At 41.6% G+C, this 18,864-nt stretch overlaps 1 protein-coding gene across 5 annotated transcripts in view; it reads right to left on the reverse strand.

Moving 5' to 3' along the window:
- The window catches only part of BBX (BBX high mobility group box domain containing), a 149,787-nt gene that overhangs the window by 31,065 nt on the left and 99,858 nt on the right, over positions 1-18,864 (reverse strand). For 4 of the 5 annotated variants that reach the window (XM_063126853.1, XM_063126852.1, XM_063126850.1 and 1 more), the window contains 3 exons: positions 18,533-18,600; positions 8,018-8,098; positions 4,932-5,012 (listed from right to left, as the gene is read on the reverse strand). In XM_063126853.1, the coding sequence (XP_062982923.1) occupies positions 4,932-5,012; positions 8,018-8,098; positions 18,533-18,600 (230 nt within the window). The remainder of the gene's footprint in view (positions 1-4,931; positions 5,013-8,017; positions 8,099-18,532; positions 18,601-18,864) is intronic. The other variant, XM_063126851.1, reaches the window with a different exon arrangement.

Here is an 18,864-nt window from a genome sequence, read left to right on the forward strand (position 1 = left end):
TAACTCAGTGGTAGAACACATGCCTGTCAGGCTGGAGGTCCCAGGTTCAATTCCTGGTGTCTCCAGCTAGGGGTGATGATGATTTCATTTCTATACTGCCCCATAGCTGAAGAACTCTGGGCAGTTTACCACAATTTATAAAAAGAAAACTTTAAAAAAGAAAAAAAGAAAAGAAAATTAAGGCAATGTAAACAGCTAAAAACAATTTAAATAACGCTTTTACTAATAGATTTGTTCTAAAACAGCAGATAAAGATGCCTCATCATACACCGTTCAATGTTTGGGAGTAGAGGTGAAAAGATGACAGTGTCAGTGGCAGGCGGGCCTCAGTGGGCTAGGAAAGAATCCTGCTTGAAACTCTGAAGAGCCACTGCCAGCGAGTGTCAACTACAGACGGACCAAAAGTTTGACTCCGTAGAAGGCAGCTTGCTATGTCCCTATAAACAGATTACTACATTAGCCCACTCACTGATGTTCCCCTGTAAATGACCTCCTGGTTGTTTTAAACTATAAGCAATCTTGAACTGGGGGAGAGAAACATCTGAGAGAGCATTTGCAGGGGAGCACTGGCAATAACAGGAAGAGTTTTGTGCCATTCTTACCTGATTTTTACCCACAAATGCTGCCTCCCACACCTGCATTTGCATTACCCAGCCAAATGTGGGTTAGGGAACTTGTGTTTGTTCAATTGTGTAGTGCTGCCTTTAGACCTAATGAAATGTTAGACCAATGTGGATGTGAGAAGTCATCCTGCCCCATCCCTGTGGTACTTATTGATGCGTATTACTGGAGCAGCATGGACCTGGATCACACAGAAAAGGGGGTAATATGAGAAACACTCTCATCTTATTGTCTGTGATTAAGCACAGAACAATCATGCTCAAATGTTAGATGGGAACTCAAATGCTGGGTTTTGAGCAGGTGCCCTGAAGCATAGTTCTATGTGGGTATCAGCAGAGCAGAGTTTCTGGCAGTATTGCACCTGTGCAACATCCGGTGTGGTCTGTACAAATCACACACCAAGGCTTGAGATGCTGCACAGGAGACCACAGAACTATGCGTTACATATCTTTGCAGCCTATTAAATTCATGATCACAATGCAAAGAAGCTCAAGCTTTCTTTGCTGTCTCTGCTGCAATTGTTCCCAATGATGAAGAGAGAAGTGCTCTCCAGCAGAATTCACAGACTCTGACAGACACTCAAGACACCGTTGAGGTTATTCTATCTTTTACTGGGATATTACTATTGAGAAATATGCTCAATGAGGAACTACTGATTATTTAACTTAAACCAGTGCTGGGCCAAAAGTTCCAGTGTGAACATTTTTGCGGAACTTTGAAGGGTCGAGGGAGGGAATACATAGAGCCAGGAGAAAATGTATGGATTTTTTGGATGATGGAGAGCTTTAATTGAAAATGCAGGAAGAGGAACAGAAACATTTCCCTTCTTTTTTTCTTCTTAAAAATCTTTTTGTCATAGTGGCAGCATTGCTCCAAACAACCTGGTGACCACATCTTCTCCACAATGCCTCTCCTAAACAGCACTACATTGTGAAGTAATGTCATTGTAGTGTTGTTACCAAAAAAAATGGCAGCCAAGGGTGTATGTATGTGTGTGTGATTCCTACCTCATCACTCAACAATGCATCTGGAACAGTTAACAAGTATCATGACATAGCAGTGTCTAGGCATTGTGGGGAAAACATGGCTGCTGGACCGATTGGAGGAACATCACAACTCTGGCAAAAAATAAACAAACAAAAAACCATTCACACAAAGTAGAAGCAAAAAAAGAAGGAAAAAGCCTGGTGCTGTTCTTCAGGTAAAACTCTTCCTCTCCAAAAACCCTTTCTCCTGTCCACTCTGATAATTGCAGAAAATATCTTCCCACTTTTGAGTGGCTTGTGAATAGGCCTACAGAAGTGGGAAGGAATATTTAGTATAGTGCTATCCAGGATTTGTGTCTCAAATATCCACAGTACACAATCAAGCTAAGCAGAATAGACATTTAATGGAAAAGATGAAACTATTAGACTGTATTGTACAGAGCCTCAAGTCTACATGAAGGATAAAGGATAACCTACAAGGATGATTCCTTCCTAGCCCAAAGAACATTCCTTTCACAGCTGAACAAAATCACTGCTCTTATACTCAACAAATGTTAAAGGCTATAGAAATACCAGTAGCTGCCATTAAGAAAAGGAGTGAGAGTGACTTTCACTCACAATAGAAGGAGCTGACTTCTACTAATTTAGACCACCGCTCCAATGACTCCAATAAATAACCATTTTTAAATAACCAGGGCTTGAACCTACCTGAATTCATAGCCTCTGACAAGTGTGCTCTTCCCCCAATGCATGTACAGTTAAAGTTACTCAGTGATAAACACACCATATACACCCACAGTGATTACTGCTACCTCATTTCTTTCGCAGTTTAGCCCGACCATTGAAAGAGGTTCTAGAGTTGAACCGTGAGATGTCCTACTTCAAGGGAAGGCCAAAAGAGAATAAAGGATGTATAAAAATAACTGGGGTGGGTGGGTGTTGAGCTAAAAATGGGCTAGGGAGAATACTGAGTAGAAATAAGGCAAAAGGACAATAAAGAAGAATTAGAGCAAGGATGGGGAACCTGGGGGCCAAATTGAACTGTCCTGGGACCCCAATCCTTTGCCCATTCTTTCTTGTAGGCTGTTGGACGGGATACCAATCTTTTGTAGGGGTGTTTGGAGGCCCAGAAACTTGGCTCAGCAGACCCTACACATGGGAGGCAAGGATGTTATCTGCTCATCCCAATAAGAAACTGCCCAGAAGGGCATTGAGTTATCACCTATCTTTGATCCATTTGGTCAAATCTCTAAGAGAACTGGTGTATATTTTATTGGTCCTAGTCAGTCAGATTGTAAGCCTATGCGGCAGGGTATTGCTATTTACTGTTTTACTCTGTACAGCACCATGTACATTGATGGTGCTATATAAATAAATAATAATAAAATAATAATAATGTTTCTGGTGACAGGCCTTTGCTATAGCAGCAGCAGTAGCCAGAGGCTAAACTACAGCTGAGTGCCACCCATGTGTGAGCAATTTGGGGAGCAGGGACTATTGGGGTGTGAAACTAGGGCCCTTGTTAATACCCAATTTTCTTGATTTTTACATAAACTTCATTTATGAACATGGTACAGTTTTCAATTAAGCTTTTTTCCCCTTTAGCCTTGGGTCTTATTTATTTATTTTATTTATTTATTTAAAGCATTTTTATAGCACTGCCTCACCATTTCTGGCATCGAGGCGCTTTACAATAACATATGAAACAATTCCATTAAAACCCTCAACGTACATTAAGATAATTCCATTAAAACCCTCACCCTCAAACCATTAAAAGTCCTCAACCCCAATTTAAACCACCCCTCCCCAAACTCTTGTGAAAATAAAAACGCCTTACAAAGGCATTTGAAGCAATTGAGAGTGGGAGCCTGTCTAATCTCCACTGGCACATTATTCCATAACCAGGGGCCAGCCACTGAAAAAGCCCTGGCCCCGGCACATTCCAATTTGTAGCGGGGGACCAACAGGGCACCCTGATCCTGAGAGCGAGTCTTCCAATGGTGAGACACAGGAGAAAGGCGAGTGCTCAGTTATCCAGGACCCAAGCAATGCAGGGCTTTATACATGGTCAACAAGACCTTCTAGCACACCCTAGGAGCCACTGGCAGCCAATGGAGCTCTTGAAGCACCAAAGTGATAGAAGACCATTTTAGGAGCCCCTTGACCAACCTGGCTGCTGCATTTTGTACAGCCTGTAGGCGTTGGATTTGCTTCAAGGGAAGCCCTGTATACCACAGGTTGCAATAGTCCAGTCTAGAAAGAACCAGGGCCTGGACTGCGGTGGTAAGATCAGCCTCTGACAGAAAGGGGCGAACTTGGCGGAGCACATGTAGTTGATAAAAGCAACTCTGAACCACAGCCCCCACCTGTGATGACATAGTTAGGGATTGGTCAAGAATAACACCCAGGTCCCGTGCCTCAGTCACAATCCTTGGTCTTATTAATATTATTGGCAAACTGGGGGCAGATTTGACTTCTGCAAAGTGGTTTTGACACACAGAGAGGGGAAACCTCGGGAAAGAAGTCTTTCCTACTTAAAACAAACTCAATATCAGATTACATTTCTGTAATATCTATATCTAGTGATCAGCCCATATACGCCTCTGCCAATTAGGAGCTGGTTCCTAGGTGCTAAGGTAGATTTGCTACAATCATAAGAAATTGCTATGCTACCCCATTAAATGAAAGAGGATTAAATTAGTCAACTGCAAATTTGGCATTTGAAAATGAGATAAGTAATAAAAGAACGAAGTTGTGGAAGAAAAAATGAATGATAAAGTAGTAAAGAAATCTAATAAAGGAGTGAATTATGTAAAGAAAAAAAGACATAAGAAGGCTCCAACAAGGTTCTACGTACAGCAGCAGGGAGGCACAACTCATATCGATGTTCAGGATACCATCTAGAGATTCTGTTTTAACGTGCACATGGAGTGTCTGTATCTAGCTTACTTCGGTTCTAGCTAGACCTAAGGATTATCCCAGGCAAATGGAGGGGTCGTCCCTGCCTGCTCCCGGGATCCCCTGTGTGTCATTTGGGTGCACAGGGATGATCCCGGGACAATCCCAGGATATAGGTCTGGTCTAGCCATGGCCTTCGATGAGGTAAATCCTAATTCTTTCAAGGAGGAACAGCTATGCGCTTCTACCTATCTAGTGCTTCTAGAAGGTGATATCCTTATTGTATACGTAAATCAACTCTCAAATCAACAATCAATACTCAAATCAATAATAGAATAAACATTTGAAACCAACTTGCTGAGAAAGCTGCACAGATATATTACAATGTATTCCTTCTCTCTCTTTTAAAAGTAAAAATAGTTATACCTCTGAAAACTGAAATAGCGCTGATTCATCACTTTCTTTTGAATTTGCAGGGGCATCTGGTTGTAATGGGCTTGAGGAAATCTGGAGGAAAAGCAATTTTTAAAAAAACACCATTCGAATATGTCAACACAATCTGTTTGTTTTTTTTGTATTCCTTTGAAATGTCAAAATCACTTCTTGTACTTGGGGCATCTCAGGATAAAAAGCAGTATGAAGAAGTTGCTTTTTAAAGTGACTAGTAAATGATAAACAGCAAAAATCACCGACTTAACTTTAACTATGAAAATCTCTGCTACAATCATTAAATCAAAATTAAGAAAGAAATGTCACAGAAGTAATAGCAAAAAATGTATCACAGTTTGCAGCTAAGCCAAAGGCTTTGAACCCTTGAGTTGACAGAATTAAATTAAGCATCTCATCTGTCCAAGTGATGAAAATAAAAGGGAGCACAAGCTGGCACAAAGGAGATGCAAGCGAACAATAAGAGATGCAAAAAAGCATTTTGAAGAGCATATAACTAATAATATCAAGTCCAACAATAAAGAATTCTTTAAATATATCAGAAGCAGGAAACCAGCTAGGGAAGCAGTTGGACTGTTGGATGACAATGGAGTTAAGGGAGTACTAAAGGAGGACAAGGAAATTGCAGAGAAGCTAAATGAATTCTTTGCATTGGTGTTCGCTACCACAAGATGTGGTGATGGCCACCAATTTGGATGGCTTTAAAAGGATGTTGGACAAATTCCTGGAGGAGAAGACTATTGATGGCTACTAGTACTGATGGCTATGTGCTATCTCTAGTATTCGAGGCAGTAAGCCTGTATGCACCAGTTGCTGGGGAACATAGGTGGGAGAGTACTGTTGCACCATGTTCTGCTTTGTTATTCCCTGGCCGACAGCTAGTTGGCCACTGTATGAACTGAGTGCTGGACTAGATGGACCCTTGGTCTGATCAAGCATAGCACTTCTTATGTTCTTATGACATGTTAATTGCATAGAAAGCACTAAAATGATCGGGACCATGCTGAATAAACAGTAGAAAAGGATTAGAACTTCCAGACTAAAATAAGCACTACTATTTTGAACTCACTTAATTTGGAAGTACATTCTACTGATTTCAAAAGAGCCTACTGAAAAGAAATGAGTTTTAGACTGGAGCCTTATGATTCAGGCATTATTATTATTATTATTATTGTTGTTGTTGTTGTTGTTGTATTGAAACGTTCCAGTGTGCTAGGTAAACATTTCACCATGCCATATAATTAATGGCAATCTTATCTGCTTGGTCAAAAAATTCATTTGGAGGATTATTACTTTCTGGATCATTTTGAAGGTATTAATGAGCACGATCCTGTCAAATTTAAACACTTTACATTCCATTGACTTCAATGGGTAAGATTTAAATACATGCCTAACATTCAAATTGAGCTTAAAATTACATATTTTATGCTCCCATTGAAATAAATGATGTTTAAAAGTGCTTAACCCTGGCTGAATCATACGACTTATCCTCAGATCCTTTGTTTTCTGATATAAGACTATCTATAGGAAATTACTGCATTTAGTTTCAATAATATTTGGAGATAAAATATATTCGGGGTGCACAATACTTGGAGCTTGCTTCCTTTTAGCTTAATCTTTTTACTCTACTGAAATTTATGAAACAGTGCTACATAAATGCTCAGTGTAAGGTATTACATCTGTCTTAGGTATAACATCTGTATACCATGATCAGGCAAAAAAGGCACAAAGGAGAGAGGCATTCTCATTGGCTCCAACTACAATTATAGTATTCTTCTCTCTTCCATATCTGTGCATGCTTGAGTGTATTTCAGAATTGTTATAAGAAGGTTTTGGAGTGTTCATCTTTGTTTTTGTAGCCACTTTTGCCATGCAAATATGTCCCCAGAAATTACTGGCATAACAGCCTGAGGGTGCACACATATAGTACACAATGATCTGAAAGAAAAAAATAAATGCATCTCTCTTTTCACCTGGTCTTTCCCTTTGAGTCACTGTAAGTCAGTATTTACTCACCACTGGTGACCAATGGCATAGTTATTTTAAAACCTTTTGGTGACTAAAATATAACTTATTGAGTATGAAGTTTTAGCATACATTTTCTACAATTTTTAAAATATGTAACACACCATAAGTTTTTAGTGTAAGACAGGCTAGATCAAGAAACTAACAAGTGTCTTGTGATCCTATGCATGTTTTCTCAGAAGTAGGTCCCACTGCATTCAGTGACATTTAGGATTTATTTCATATATAGTAAATCTAATCAGGTTTAAGTTTGTATTATTATTATTATTATTATTATTATTATTATTATTATTATTTGGGAATCCTTTTGCAACTTGCGAGCAGGTCATCTAACCTATTCTTTGTCCAGGTACACACTCCCATGGGCACACACAATAGGCCCAATCCAGCATAGGTTAGCCATGAATAAGACTCATTGAAAATGGTAGGATTTAGTTGCAACTAATTCAAGTTCCACTGATTTCAATGGAGCTTAGTCATGATTAACTTTAGTTGGATTATGCCTAATTTGTAAACTGGGCAATCATGGATATAATTTGCAACAAGTCTCATGATCATGGTGGCTGGAAAAAGTATTATTACAGGAACCAGTATTGATTATGAGTGCCTGGTGCAGACATTACCCTTATTCCTGAATATATATTTGGAGATTGTATGGACTGGTCAGATGGATAAAAAATGGATTTTGTGAAGTTGCCTTTGGTTATGCATACATAGGTGATTGAGAATTGATAAAACAGTACTAGGGCATGCTCACATATTACTGAAGAAGTGTTCTACACTTTTACCCCAACTATTAGTGACCAAAATAAAACATGTCTTGTCAGGATCTGATGCCTGAACAAGGCTTCCATTTTAGCATCTAATAAATTAAGCGTTTCTTTAGCTAGTATGTTTTTGCTTCAGGATATTTTTTCTTCATCCAAGACAGCTCTATCTCTCTATCTGATCAACTAACTAAAACCCTGGGTTTTCTTTGGAAGCTTTTTATTAGTAAAAAGAAAAGAAAAAAGAAAAGATAGTCATTGTAAGATAGTCACCTCAGCAAACTGAAACAATGGTGATTTTAGACATCCTTCTGTAGAGTTAGATGCATCAGAATGGCATGTACTTGAAGAAACCTAAAACAAAGATTACCAAAAAGAAAACTTTAGACGGTGTGTTAAACAAAAGGGGTCTGACTATGAGTTGTATGCAGCTGTTGCTAAGAGATGTGCTACTATGTGATGATGAAGATTTCTAAAGCACTTTCAAATACAAATGCTATAGCAACAGCTGGAGGCTTACAATGAATTAGATCTGCCAAAAAGAGGTGGAGGGACAGAATGGGAAATGGACACAGGAAAAAGGGAAACCAGGAAGCACGAATTAACGAGGAAAAGCCTGCAAGCACAGATTGGACATGTTGTTTTGAAAGCAAGATGGATGAAGATTGAACCGAATGTCCTTATCAACGATGTGATGTGCACGATACAGCACTCCAAAAACAAAACAACAACTACACGTAGCACATCCAGTTTGTAATTTTTTTAGAGCTTTTAACATTTAAAAGAATTCTAAGTATCCATAGGCAGCACATTCCAGAGATGCAGAACCTAAGGAACAAAAGGGGGTTTAAAGAAACTAAATACCTGAAAGCTAAGGAGAAGGAAAAGCATGAAAATTTGTATAAGCAAAACTGTTTAAATTAAATTCTGTAGGGAAATGGAAACCCAAGAGAAAGAGCGGGGAGAAACATATACATAACAAAAAGGAGTATGATAAAAGGAGTGGTTAAAATGAAATAGATAAGAAATAGGATGGCCAGATCAACGGGCATTAGAGGCTCCCCAATATGAAGAACGGTTCATATGCACAGGAGCTATCATGTTTTGCATTTAGTAATAGTGCCAACACAAAGCAGCCATGGAAACACCAAAAACACTATGGAAGAAAGAACCCACCCATCCCCCATTGCCCCCCAAAGCTCATATAAGACCACCTTCCATTCACTCATCTTTCATAAAATGGGAAAGTGGGTTGGGATGAAAGCTAAGTAGAGAAACATGAAAAAAGCTTTATGAAAAGATTTCAGGTTCTCTGTACAATGAACATAAGAGTGTGGTTGGCAACTAGAAAAGTTGTGCAAATGCCAGCATTGATTCTTCATTTTCTTTTCCTGGCTGAGACATAATAGCATTCTAAACCACTTGCTGCATTTGTTACATCAGGCAATCCTCTCACAATAAAGATTCCTAAAAGTTAATACCTAGTCAATACCCAGTTTCTTGGTAAACAACTGTTTATAAGATGAGTATCATTAGTGCAAGCAGATTAATCCTCACGAAAATGTCCTTAACACAACAGAATAGTACTTAATTCCTGCCAATGAGTTATTAAATGCAAACCAAAGATAGCAAACTGGGTCTTCATTCAGCTATTAATATTCAAAAACGTACTCTGCTTCTTTCATGTCTGCCAAATCATTATTTGATGGGAACTATAAAGATATTTTTTTTACACTGCATGCTTCAGTGCAATCACCTGGTAACCAAAAGCCTGCCCAGATTATTCTGAGAAAGGTTGCTGAAGTTGCGTTTAATGTGGATGTTCTGCAAGAAATTTGTAAGATTTATCAGAAGATAGAAGCCTGCAAATGAATGTTTATGATGTTGCACAAACATAATGTCACCAGTCATTGCATTATAGGTACTGAAGCTTGCAGAAAGATTTAGTTAGGGTTCAAGTTTGCAAATTCTTCCCCTCATCCACAACAGCAAGTTATATACATACTGTACATTTCTTCTGATGAAGTAGGCTTTAGTCCATAAAAGATAGTTTAACAATAAAACTGTTAGGTTTTAAAGGCACCCTAAGATTGATGGCTTTTATATATACCCATGATGCTCCTCTACTCCTTACAGTAATTCAAACCCTGTGCTACGAACAGCTTGCTTTAAAGAGTGGTATATCTATTTCACGTACTAGAGATCCAGGTTACAGCCATATGCTGATCCTTGTAGCTGGGTAAGCGATTGTTTTAAACCAGGGATACAGGGCTGGGGACCAAATCTGGCCTACCTGGGGGTCCCAATCTAGCCCTCTGGGGTTCCCCAGAGAGTCACGCTCCCCCTCCCCCCAATCACTGATCATTTGGTGATTTTCCGGCTTTTGTGCAATCGTCCCCTCCCCTCCATTCTGTAAGGTTGAAATGTCTCTCTTAAGGCTTAGTTACTGTAGGCTGTAAGAACTTTAAGCTGAAGTATGTGGGTATTTTTGGCCCCACCCCGTTTGTATTTTGCCCCACCCACCACTGGAATACTGTCCTGGAGAGCTGAGCTGCTGTACTGTGGTGGTTTAGCATATGAGCTGTGAGCCGGAAGCCCAATTCTGAGCTCAGCTCAGCCATAAATTCATTCGGTGGCCATAAGCAATTTTGTAGTCCTCATTTATAATATCGAGATAATAAAAATGAAGAGTCTTGTGATATTTTAAAGGCAAACCAATTTATAATGGCATAAGCCCTTGTACAGAACAGGAAATTTCTCCAAACCCCTTAGAAATAGGGATGTGCTCCGCTCCGATTAGGAGCGTAGAAGCAGTAGCGGATTGGCCTGCTCCGCCTTACCCAGAGGCGGAGTAGGAGCGGACCGCGGACCCCCTAGAAGCAAGGCGAAGAGAAGCGGCCATTTTTCGGAGCTCCTAGTTCAGGTGGAGCGCTCCGGTCGCCATCTTGAAAACATTTCGCCATAGGATTGCATTGCGGCAAATAATCGCGCATAACTACGTTGTTTTTGAAGCTATCATTCTGAAAATTCTTGCGCACAGAGAGTCGTGGATGGGGGTCATTTTGAGACCACTCTCACCTCTCTGCGTTGTCTGGGTCGCGTGCTATATTTTTGTGAAAATCGGGTCAACCGCGCGGCTCAAACGGCGTTTTCGGCTTTTCGCCCATAGGATTGCATTGAGGGAAAGAATCGGGGATAACTGGGGGGGGGGTTAAGCTATCATTCTGAAAATTCTTGTGCACAGAGAGTCGTGGATGGGGGTCATTTTGAGACCACTCTCAACTTTCTGCATCGTACGGGTCGCGGGCTATATTTTTGTGAAAATCGGGTCAACCTCGCGGCTCAAACTGCGTTTTCGGCTTTTCGCCCATAGGATTGCATTGAGGGAAAGAATCGGGGATAACTGGGGGGGGGGGTTTAAGCTATCATTCTGAAAATTCTTGTGCACAGAGAGTCGTGGATGGGGGTCATTTTGAGACCACTCTCAACTTTCTGCATCGTACGGGTCGCGGGCTAGACGTTTTTTAAAAATCGGCGGGAAAAATACCTTTTTCAAAGGGCTGAGGGGCAGAGTCAGCTCCCGGTCATGATGATCCCAAAGTTGGAGGAGGGCATAGGCAAAACAGGTAACTTGGGATTCTGGGAAACTTCTCTTTCTTCATCTGAACGGGCTTTTCCCCGTGTTTTTTAACACAGTAGCCCCACCAAATGCACAAACACAACCTGAAATCATATACTAAGCCAAGAATAAGAGATAGAAACACAGCACTGCTCCCCACCCTAACCTTGGGGAACAACTGAATAGATGTGGTGCAAGGGGATGAGCTCCCCTAGGGCATCTCATCGTGGACGTGCCCCCACTCTCTCCTGCACTGGAAGGCCATTAGAGCCTTCCAAAGAGAGTAAAACGGTGGAGCAATGCCTATCATGAGTTGAAGTGAATGGTCACTTTTCAGTGGTGGAGCAATGCCTGTTATGAGTCGAAGTGAGCGTTTTACTTCTTCTCAGAGCTGTTGGTGGCTGTCAGTGTCTTGAACTGGCAGCTACTTCCCCCTCCCCCGGGCACGTCCCCCTATTGCTGGTAAAAGACAGATATAGCCTTTTTAAAAAAATTCTTCTTGCTGTTTATTCAGCAACACTGCTGCTTTTAATTCCACCCCTCCTTTGTTTATTGATTGATTTATTCCATTTTATATGCATTACTGGCTTATCCTTGGCTCACTTCCTTATGCCCCCAGAAATGCCAGCTGCATGCCTGCCTGCCTTCCCTCCCTCCTCCCCTGCCCACCTCGCAGGGATGTTGTGTGTGGGGTGCCCGATTTTCAAAAATTCCCCAAAAATCAGGGGATGATGGGATTGCTTTGAAACTTGGCGTGCGTGTGTATATCCCCATGAGGTGTCATGGTGCCAAACATGAGGTTTCTAACTTGAACAGAAAAAAAGTTGTATAATTTTTTAGCTTTCAATGCAAGCCTATGGGGGGGGGAAACGGAGCTCCGGATCCGGATCCGGAGCTCCGGGCGGAGCGGAGCGGAAGTGGGCGGAGTGGGGGCGGGGCGGAGCGGCCCGATCCGGAAAATGGCGGATCTGCAAGTGAAGCGGAGCGGGGGGTCCGTGCACACCCCTACTTAGAAATACAACAATAAAGCAGAGCAGCTGGGTTGGGTGCACTGGTGACAATATAGACAATACTGATGATAATAATGGTAATAACAATAGTAATAAGCCCTTGTAGTCTCATGAAGTGTGTGAAGGGTTATCCTAAGTTGGCAAGTATGTGTGTGTGTGTGTGCAAGCGCGTGCGTACACGCGCATAGGTATTCACATAGCTGTGGGATTGGGAGAACTTTTAAGTAGTGAGGTTAGAGGGAAATGAAATATAAAAGGGACAGACTATGGCAACTAGGTTAAATTATAAATATATGTAAAATTATTTCACTAAACAGTCTTGATGATAATACAAACATCCTGGCATTATAACAATTTCCAGACAGGTAACAATCTTACTTATGTTATAGCAAAAACAACAAAGAATTTTGTGGCACCTTGACAACTGACATGTTTATTATGACAGAAGATTTCAACTCGATGAAGTCCATGAAGGCTTATGCTACAGTAAATGTGCTAGTATTTAAAGTGCCACAAGACTCTTTTGAATGACCATCGAGAAATTCAATTCTATCTCCTGTAACCTGAATCAAGGCAACAAGTTGCCATCCCACTACAGTTGCTAACTGAGCATTTTTAAGGATGTTTTTAACAATGTATATTATGTTGTAATTCAGTTTTATGTATTTTATCGTTTATTGTTGTTCCCCGCCTCGATCAGAATAGAGAGGTGGGTAAGAAATAAATGCATCATCATCATCATCATTATTATTATTATTATTTCAATATCAGGAGTGCAAGTTCCATGGTAAGCTAAATTAACACCAGTAGGGAGATAGAAAACTCTTATCTTGATTCAGGCCAGAAGTGATAGAATTGAACTTCCTGATCAATTGTCATTTTGTCGTTTCATGCTGGAGTCCCCCTCTAAAATTTGTTCAAGAAAAAGGAATTTCATTTCCAGTATGTCATACATTTGTTGAAATGGACTCGAGCTCATGAAAGCTTATGTCATAATACATTTGGTAAATCTTTTAGGTAACAAGACAATTATAGTACTATCCTATGTTTGTCTACTTAGAAGGAAGGCTCATGAACTGGGCTTACTCTCAGAAAAATGGGGGCCTTGCTAGACTATGCCGGATAAGCCGGCAGGAAGGCGGGGCGACGGCGCGCTAACTTTAGTGTGCGCCGCCCCGCCTCCTACATGCACTACGCGCAGGGACTCTGGAAGCCCTGCAGCGTCGGTCATTTTTTTTGTTGTTAAAGGGGCCACGTGTGCCCCGAAGACTCCGGACAAGGTAAGTGGTTTTTTTTTTAATTAAGCCATCCACCCGCTCCTGATGCCCCCCTGCCCCCTGCCCACTCTTTCCCCGCCATCCCTCCCTGTCCCCGAGATGTGTGTCGCCCTCCACCATCCCTCCCCATCCCCGAGATGTGTGTCGCCCTCCGCCATCCCTCCCCGTCCCCGAGATGTGTGTCGCCCTCTGCCATCCCTCCCCGTCCCCGAGATGTGTGTCGCCCTCCGCCATCCCCCTCTCCTGCCGGTCTGGCCTTCCCCCCTATCTCCCCCCCCTGGGATCCCCCCTGGCCCAATGGGCCCAGCGCTCGTATGAGCGCTGTGCCCAGTCCGTGGCATTCCCGGCTACTTGCGAGTAGGCGAGTAGCCACAAAAAGCCACGGACCCTGCTAGACGTTCCGCAGCCCCGGCCTCAGGCCGGGGCTGCGGAAAAGCCACGCCATAAGCGACTTTGCTTATGGCGGTTCAAATGAGGTTTCAGCGCAGCCTGACCCCGGATTTCCCTGTGCGTCATCTGGATGCACAGTAGGGAATCCGGGCCTCACAGCGCGCTAAGACCTCGTCTAGCAAGGCCCTGGGTTTAGGATTGCAGCCTACTTGTTTTTGCTGCAATGGGCTAACATGGTTATCCCTCTGGAAACAGAGATATTCATCTATATCTTAAGAGAGAGAGGCTGTAATGTATTTCAAATTATTTGTTCTAAACGTATTTTAATCTTTATATAACCATTTGCCTGGAGCTGCCAGTATTGATTAGAAACTAATGGTATGTAATATATATCCATACATATTTAAGTGCTTTTGGCACTTAACAAAAATGTTATGTTAATGGAATATGATTGGGCACTTATGTCAGCTGTTATTGAAATTGTTTACTGAAATTGTTTTAAGCTATTTCAGTTGTTTTACATTTTGTACGTTAAAAACATTTTAGACTATGTTTTATTATAATGCTGTAATACGTAATGCTGTGTAATGTTTATAATGTTGTAGTTTTTATTTGTTTGTGAATGGTTGTGAACCGCCCAGAAAGACTTAGCTATTGGCCAGTATAGAAATGAAATAAATAATCAGTGACAAATCCTATGGTGATTCGAGAATTATGGTTAAGTGGAGCACACAAAAGCTGGGAATTCCCCCCCCCCCAATCAAAACGCCAAATCCCTTTCAAACCACAATGTGCCTAGTGCAAAGGGACCATCTGTGCAATGTGCCTAGTGCAAAGGGACCAAAGCGCATCTGTGCAAGGGACAAAGGGCAGGAGCCACTAATATCACAGGTTTTGTTAGGAAAGTTCTTAAGACACGTCCTTGGTGCCGCCTCCTGCTTCAGTTCTGCCTCCCCACAAGTATTGCAGCACGGATGTTAGAGCACAAAGGGATAAACACCCTGGTGTTTATCAGCACTGGAGTTGTAACACAAGATCTGCCCACATTTAGGGCATTTCTACATTTTACATGTCATCTGGAGTATACAGTAGCTAAAAACTGGTTGGCTAAAAGTCTGGGGGCAGGGAAGTTGGGCACAAGTTGTGTGTGTGTGTGGGGGAAAGGCTGTACCATAATGGCTGAGCTATTCCATCTGCTCCCCCCCTCCCCAACCTGGAGACTTTCAAAGCAAGGCTGGAGATGCAGTTTGGGACACGCTGCTTCAGGGTGAGAGATGCTGTTTCAACCAAGGTTTTTGTTTTTTTATCTGCTCCACTGTTAAGTTGTATTTAGTATATTGTTGAATATTGTTGTGTTATTGTTGTTTAGTGTATTGTTGAATAGTGTTGTAGTATATTGTTGAGTATTGTTGTGATATTTCTTCTGCAAACTTGCATTTAGTATAGTGTGTATATTGTTGATTCGGAGGGAGAGGCGGGTAACAAACAAATAAATAAAATTATTATTATTATTATTATTATTATTATTATTATTATTATTATTATTAGCTTTGGGGGCCTTTTGGCCAAATGGTGGCATAGAAATAAAGTGTAAAGTGTGGTGGGTAGCTGGGAGTGAATAGTTCAAAGCTTCCCAGCACTTTCCAGTGTCCGGCTACCAGTAAGTCAGAAATAGCAGGAGGACACATCTGCTGTGGCTCATCTTAGAATACCAGGCACCAGCTAAAATTTAGAAGGCTGGAGAAGCTACGAAGTCTAGGACCAGGGACATTGGGCACAAGTCGTAGTCAATGAAGAACATCTGTCACTGGCAACCAAAGATATAAGAAGAGCCATGCTAGATGGACCAAGGGTCCATCTAGTCTAGCACTCCATTCACACAATGGCCAACTAGCTGTCGACCAGGGACAACAAAGCAGGACATGGTGCAACAGCAACCTCCCACCCATGTTCCCCAACAACTGGTGCACACAGAGTTACTGCCTTGGATACTGGACATAGCACATAGCCATCAGGGCTAGTAACCATTGATAGTCTACTCCTCCAGGAATTTATCCAACCCTCATCCAAATTGATAGCCATCACTACATCAGTAGACCTTTCAGTAGGTATGTTTTCCAGTATCATTGATTGATTGTACTAATTAAACCCTGCTTGGTTACTCTTCCCATCACCTGTTCATGCAAAGCATCATGCAACAGCAGTCTATTATTTCTTACCACAAATAGAACGTTGCATCTTTTAAATGTCTCAGTAATCGCTTGTTTACAGATTGATAGTTGTCCATCCACACTAGCCAGCACCAGGTGACATAGTGATCAGATGCGGCTGTTTGCCCAAGATGAAATTCTACTGCCAGTGTGGTAAACAATGTCCGTGGGGTAGGAGTCTGGTGGTGGGGGATCCAGGCTGGGAACAATGGTTTGAGGAGGAGCTCATACGTGGGCCTTTACAGGCTAATCACGTAGTTTCCTCACATTTTTACATCCCAAAAAAATTCTACCGTAGCCTATGTAGAACTCCTCATGCACCTATATCTTAAAGGGCAACACTTAAGTTCTGTTCATGAGGCCTTACATGAGGGTAGGTTAATCCTTTTTTCCCTATAATATCCCATAATAAGCTTTGTTCTGCACCAAAGCTAGCTAACCTGCTAGCAAATTACCATAGCAATCTACATGCAAAATTTGATCCAGATCAGACAAGGGGGAACTTACCTATGCCCCCAAAACTGACTTTCTGCCCCTATGGGAAAAATGTGCAAAATGGTGTTCTTACCCATAACTATGGATGGCCCGACCAGGCCACCCACAATAATAAATACTCTGTAGCATCATTCCTTGTAATACCAGTTCAAGTTTTTCAATGCTCCAGTGAATATAAGTCAAAAGCACAACACCCATACACAAGAGGAACAGCTCAGCAGACCAAGCTTTGCAAGAGTACAAAATAAACTTAAAAGTGGGGGGGGGGGGGGAGAGAAGCCCTCAGTGATAACACAATGGCATGTAATGTTGATAGACTGAGAAAGGGAAAATATTCGCAACTGCGTGGGAGAGAGAAATGGGATGGAGCAATTGGGGGGGAAATGAAAACTTGGTGAGATGAGGAATGGATTGGGTTGTCTGGACAAGGAGGGAGAGATAAAAAGGAGATAGGGATTGGGTTCAGACAATACGATAACCAACAGTGGTTTAAATAGTCGATGATTGGTTATTTAACCTATTGTGGTTTATCGTGTGGTGTGGAAGGAGCTTTTTAAACAATGTTTGGTTATTTGGCTGTGCAGAGTTGGATATTTGAACCACCGTTGGTTATCATGTACTGTAAAGGGCACTGTTGTTTATATCATCAGCCACAGAATTGCAAGGCAAAAGCAGTCAAAGCGGCAGCTGCTGCTCTACTCCAGCTGGTGGGACAGATTTTCGGCAGCAGTGGCTGATGGGATACCTGCGGGAGGAGTGAGGGGGGAGAGAGGCCAGGGGATGAGTGAGTCAACTTAGCGTGGACTAATAGTCAACTCAACACTGATTCAAATCCACACCATGGATGGTTATTATTTTGTTTGGGGTGTAACCCCTAGATAAACAGCTGTCACGTTGATTGTTAACCCACTGTTGACTATTGTGTTGTCTGAACGCAGCCAGGGTCTTTCTTGGTTCACATTGAGAAGCTATTTTAAAATGTTTCCAGGGATGGAAGAAAGAACTGACCATACACATCAGCAGAGAAATCAAATAACTAATTGTAACTGAAACTGGCCACAGATGTTCTCCAAACACCCTTCAAAACAAAACAAAAACCAGATGGAGATTTTTTAAAAAAACAAATGAGGTCAACTAGGACTGAGCATGCTCTGTAGGCTCAGAATGCTGTGTGACTGCTTGAGGGTGGGGGAAGAACACTGGGAGGGTGGGGGAGAATTGGGATGGAGTTGCCAGGACCATGAATCAAAGCATGCCACACTGCAATATTTTGTTGCAGTGTCCCAATCCTTATTATAACTATAATGTATTAAAATTCTAAACCACCAAAATACAAATATGAACCAAGCATTTGACAAAAGGTTTTTTTGCTTTGATTGCAGTCAGAGAACTGTTAACATTCAAAGAACAGCTTCCTCTTGATTTCAGTTTAACTCTTTAGATACGAAGGGTTTGGTTCTCCTCTCTATTGCCCCACCAAGGCCACAGCTAGACCTAAAGTTTATCCTGGGATCATCCAGGGTTCGCCCCTGCCTGAGCACTGGATCCCCTGTGTGTCACCTAGGTGAACAGGTTTGACCCCTGGATGATCCAGGGATAAACCTTAGGTCTAGCTATGGCCCAAGTGTTTCATGACAAAGCGTCAGGCCTCACTATCTAACAGGTGATGTCACTTGCCCCAGATAAAAGACCTATGAAATAGTTGCAAAGATAAATTATATTACTATATACCATATCAGTCAAGCATCCTTTTATAATAGGATTAAGCAGAAAAGATAATTGCTTACTTCTTGTGCAGTCAAGGCATGTTCTCCTGCTAACAGTAGCATACTGAGGCCTCCCATTTGCGTAGGATCTGTCAAATAAAAATAAAAATAAAATGTTTCAGTCAAAGTGTTTACTTTGATGGGGTTTTGGGCAGGTATACTGCCTTAAACATACTGGACCTCAATATTGGAAAGAATGGCAAAGTCTACATCGATTGACAAAGAATGTAGCTTAAAACATATTATGAAAAATGGATTCTATTTTTTCTCCTAAAGAACTGTTTATAATTGTTTATTGTGTATATAATTTTAACAACTGTTTGATCTCTCTTGCTGCTTCGAAGAAAAAACAA

Source organism: Elgaria multicarinata, chromosome 5 (genome assembly GCF_023053635.1).
Source record: "Elgaria multicarinata webbii isolate HBS135686 ecotype San Diego chromosome 5, rElgMul1.1.pri, whole genome shotgun sequence".
NCBI classification, from domain to species: Eukaryota; Metazoa; Chordata; class Lepidosauria; order Squamata; family Anguidae; genus Elgaria; species Elgaria multicarinata.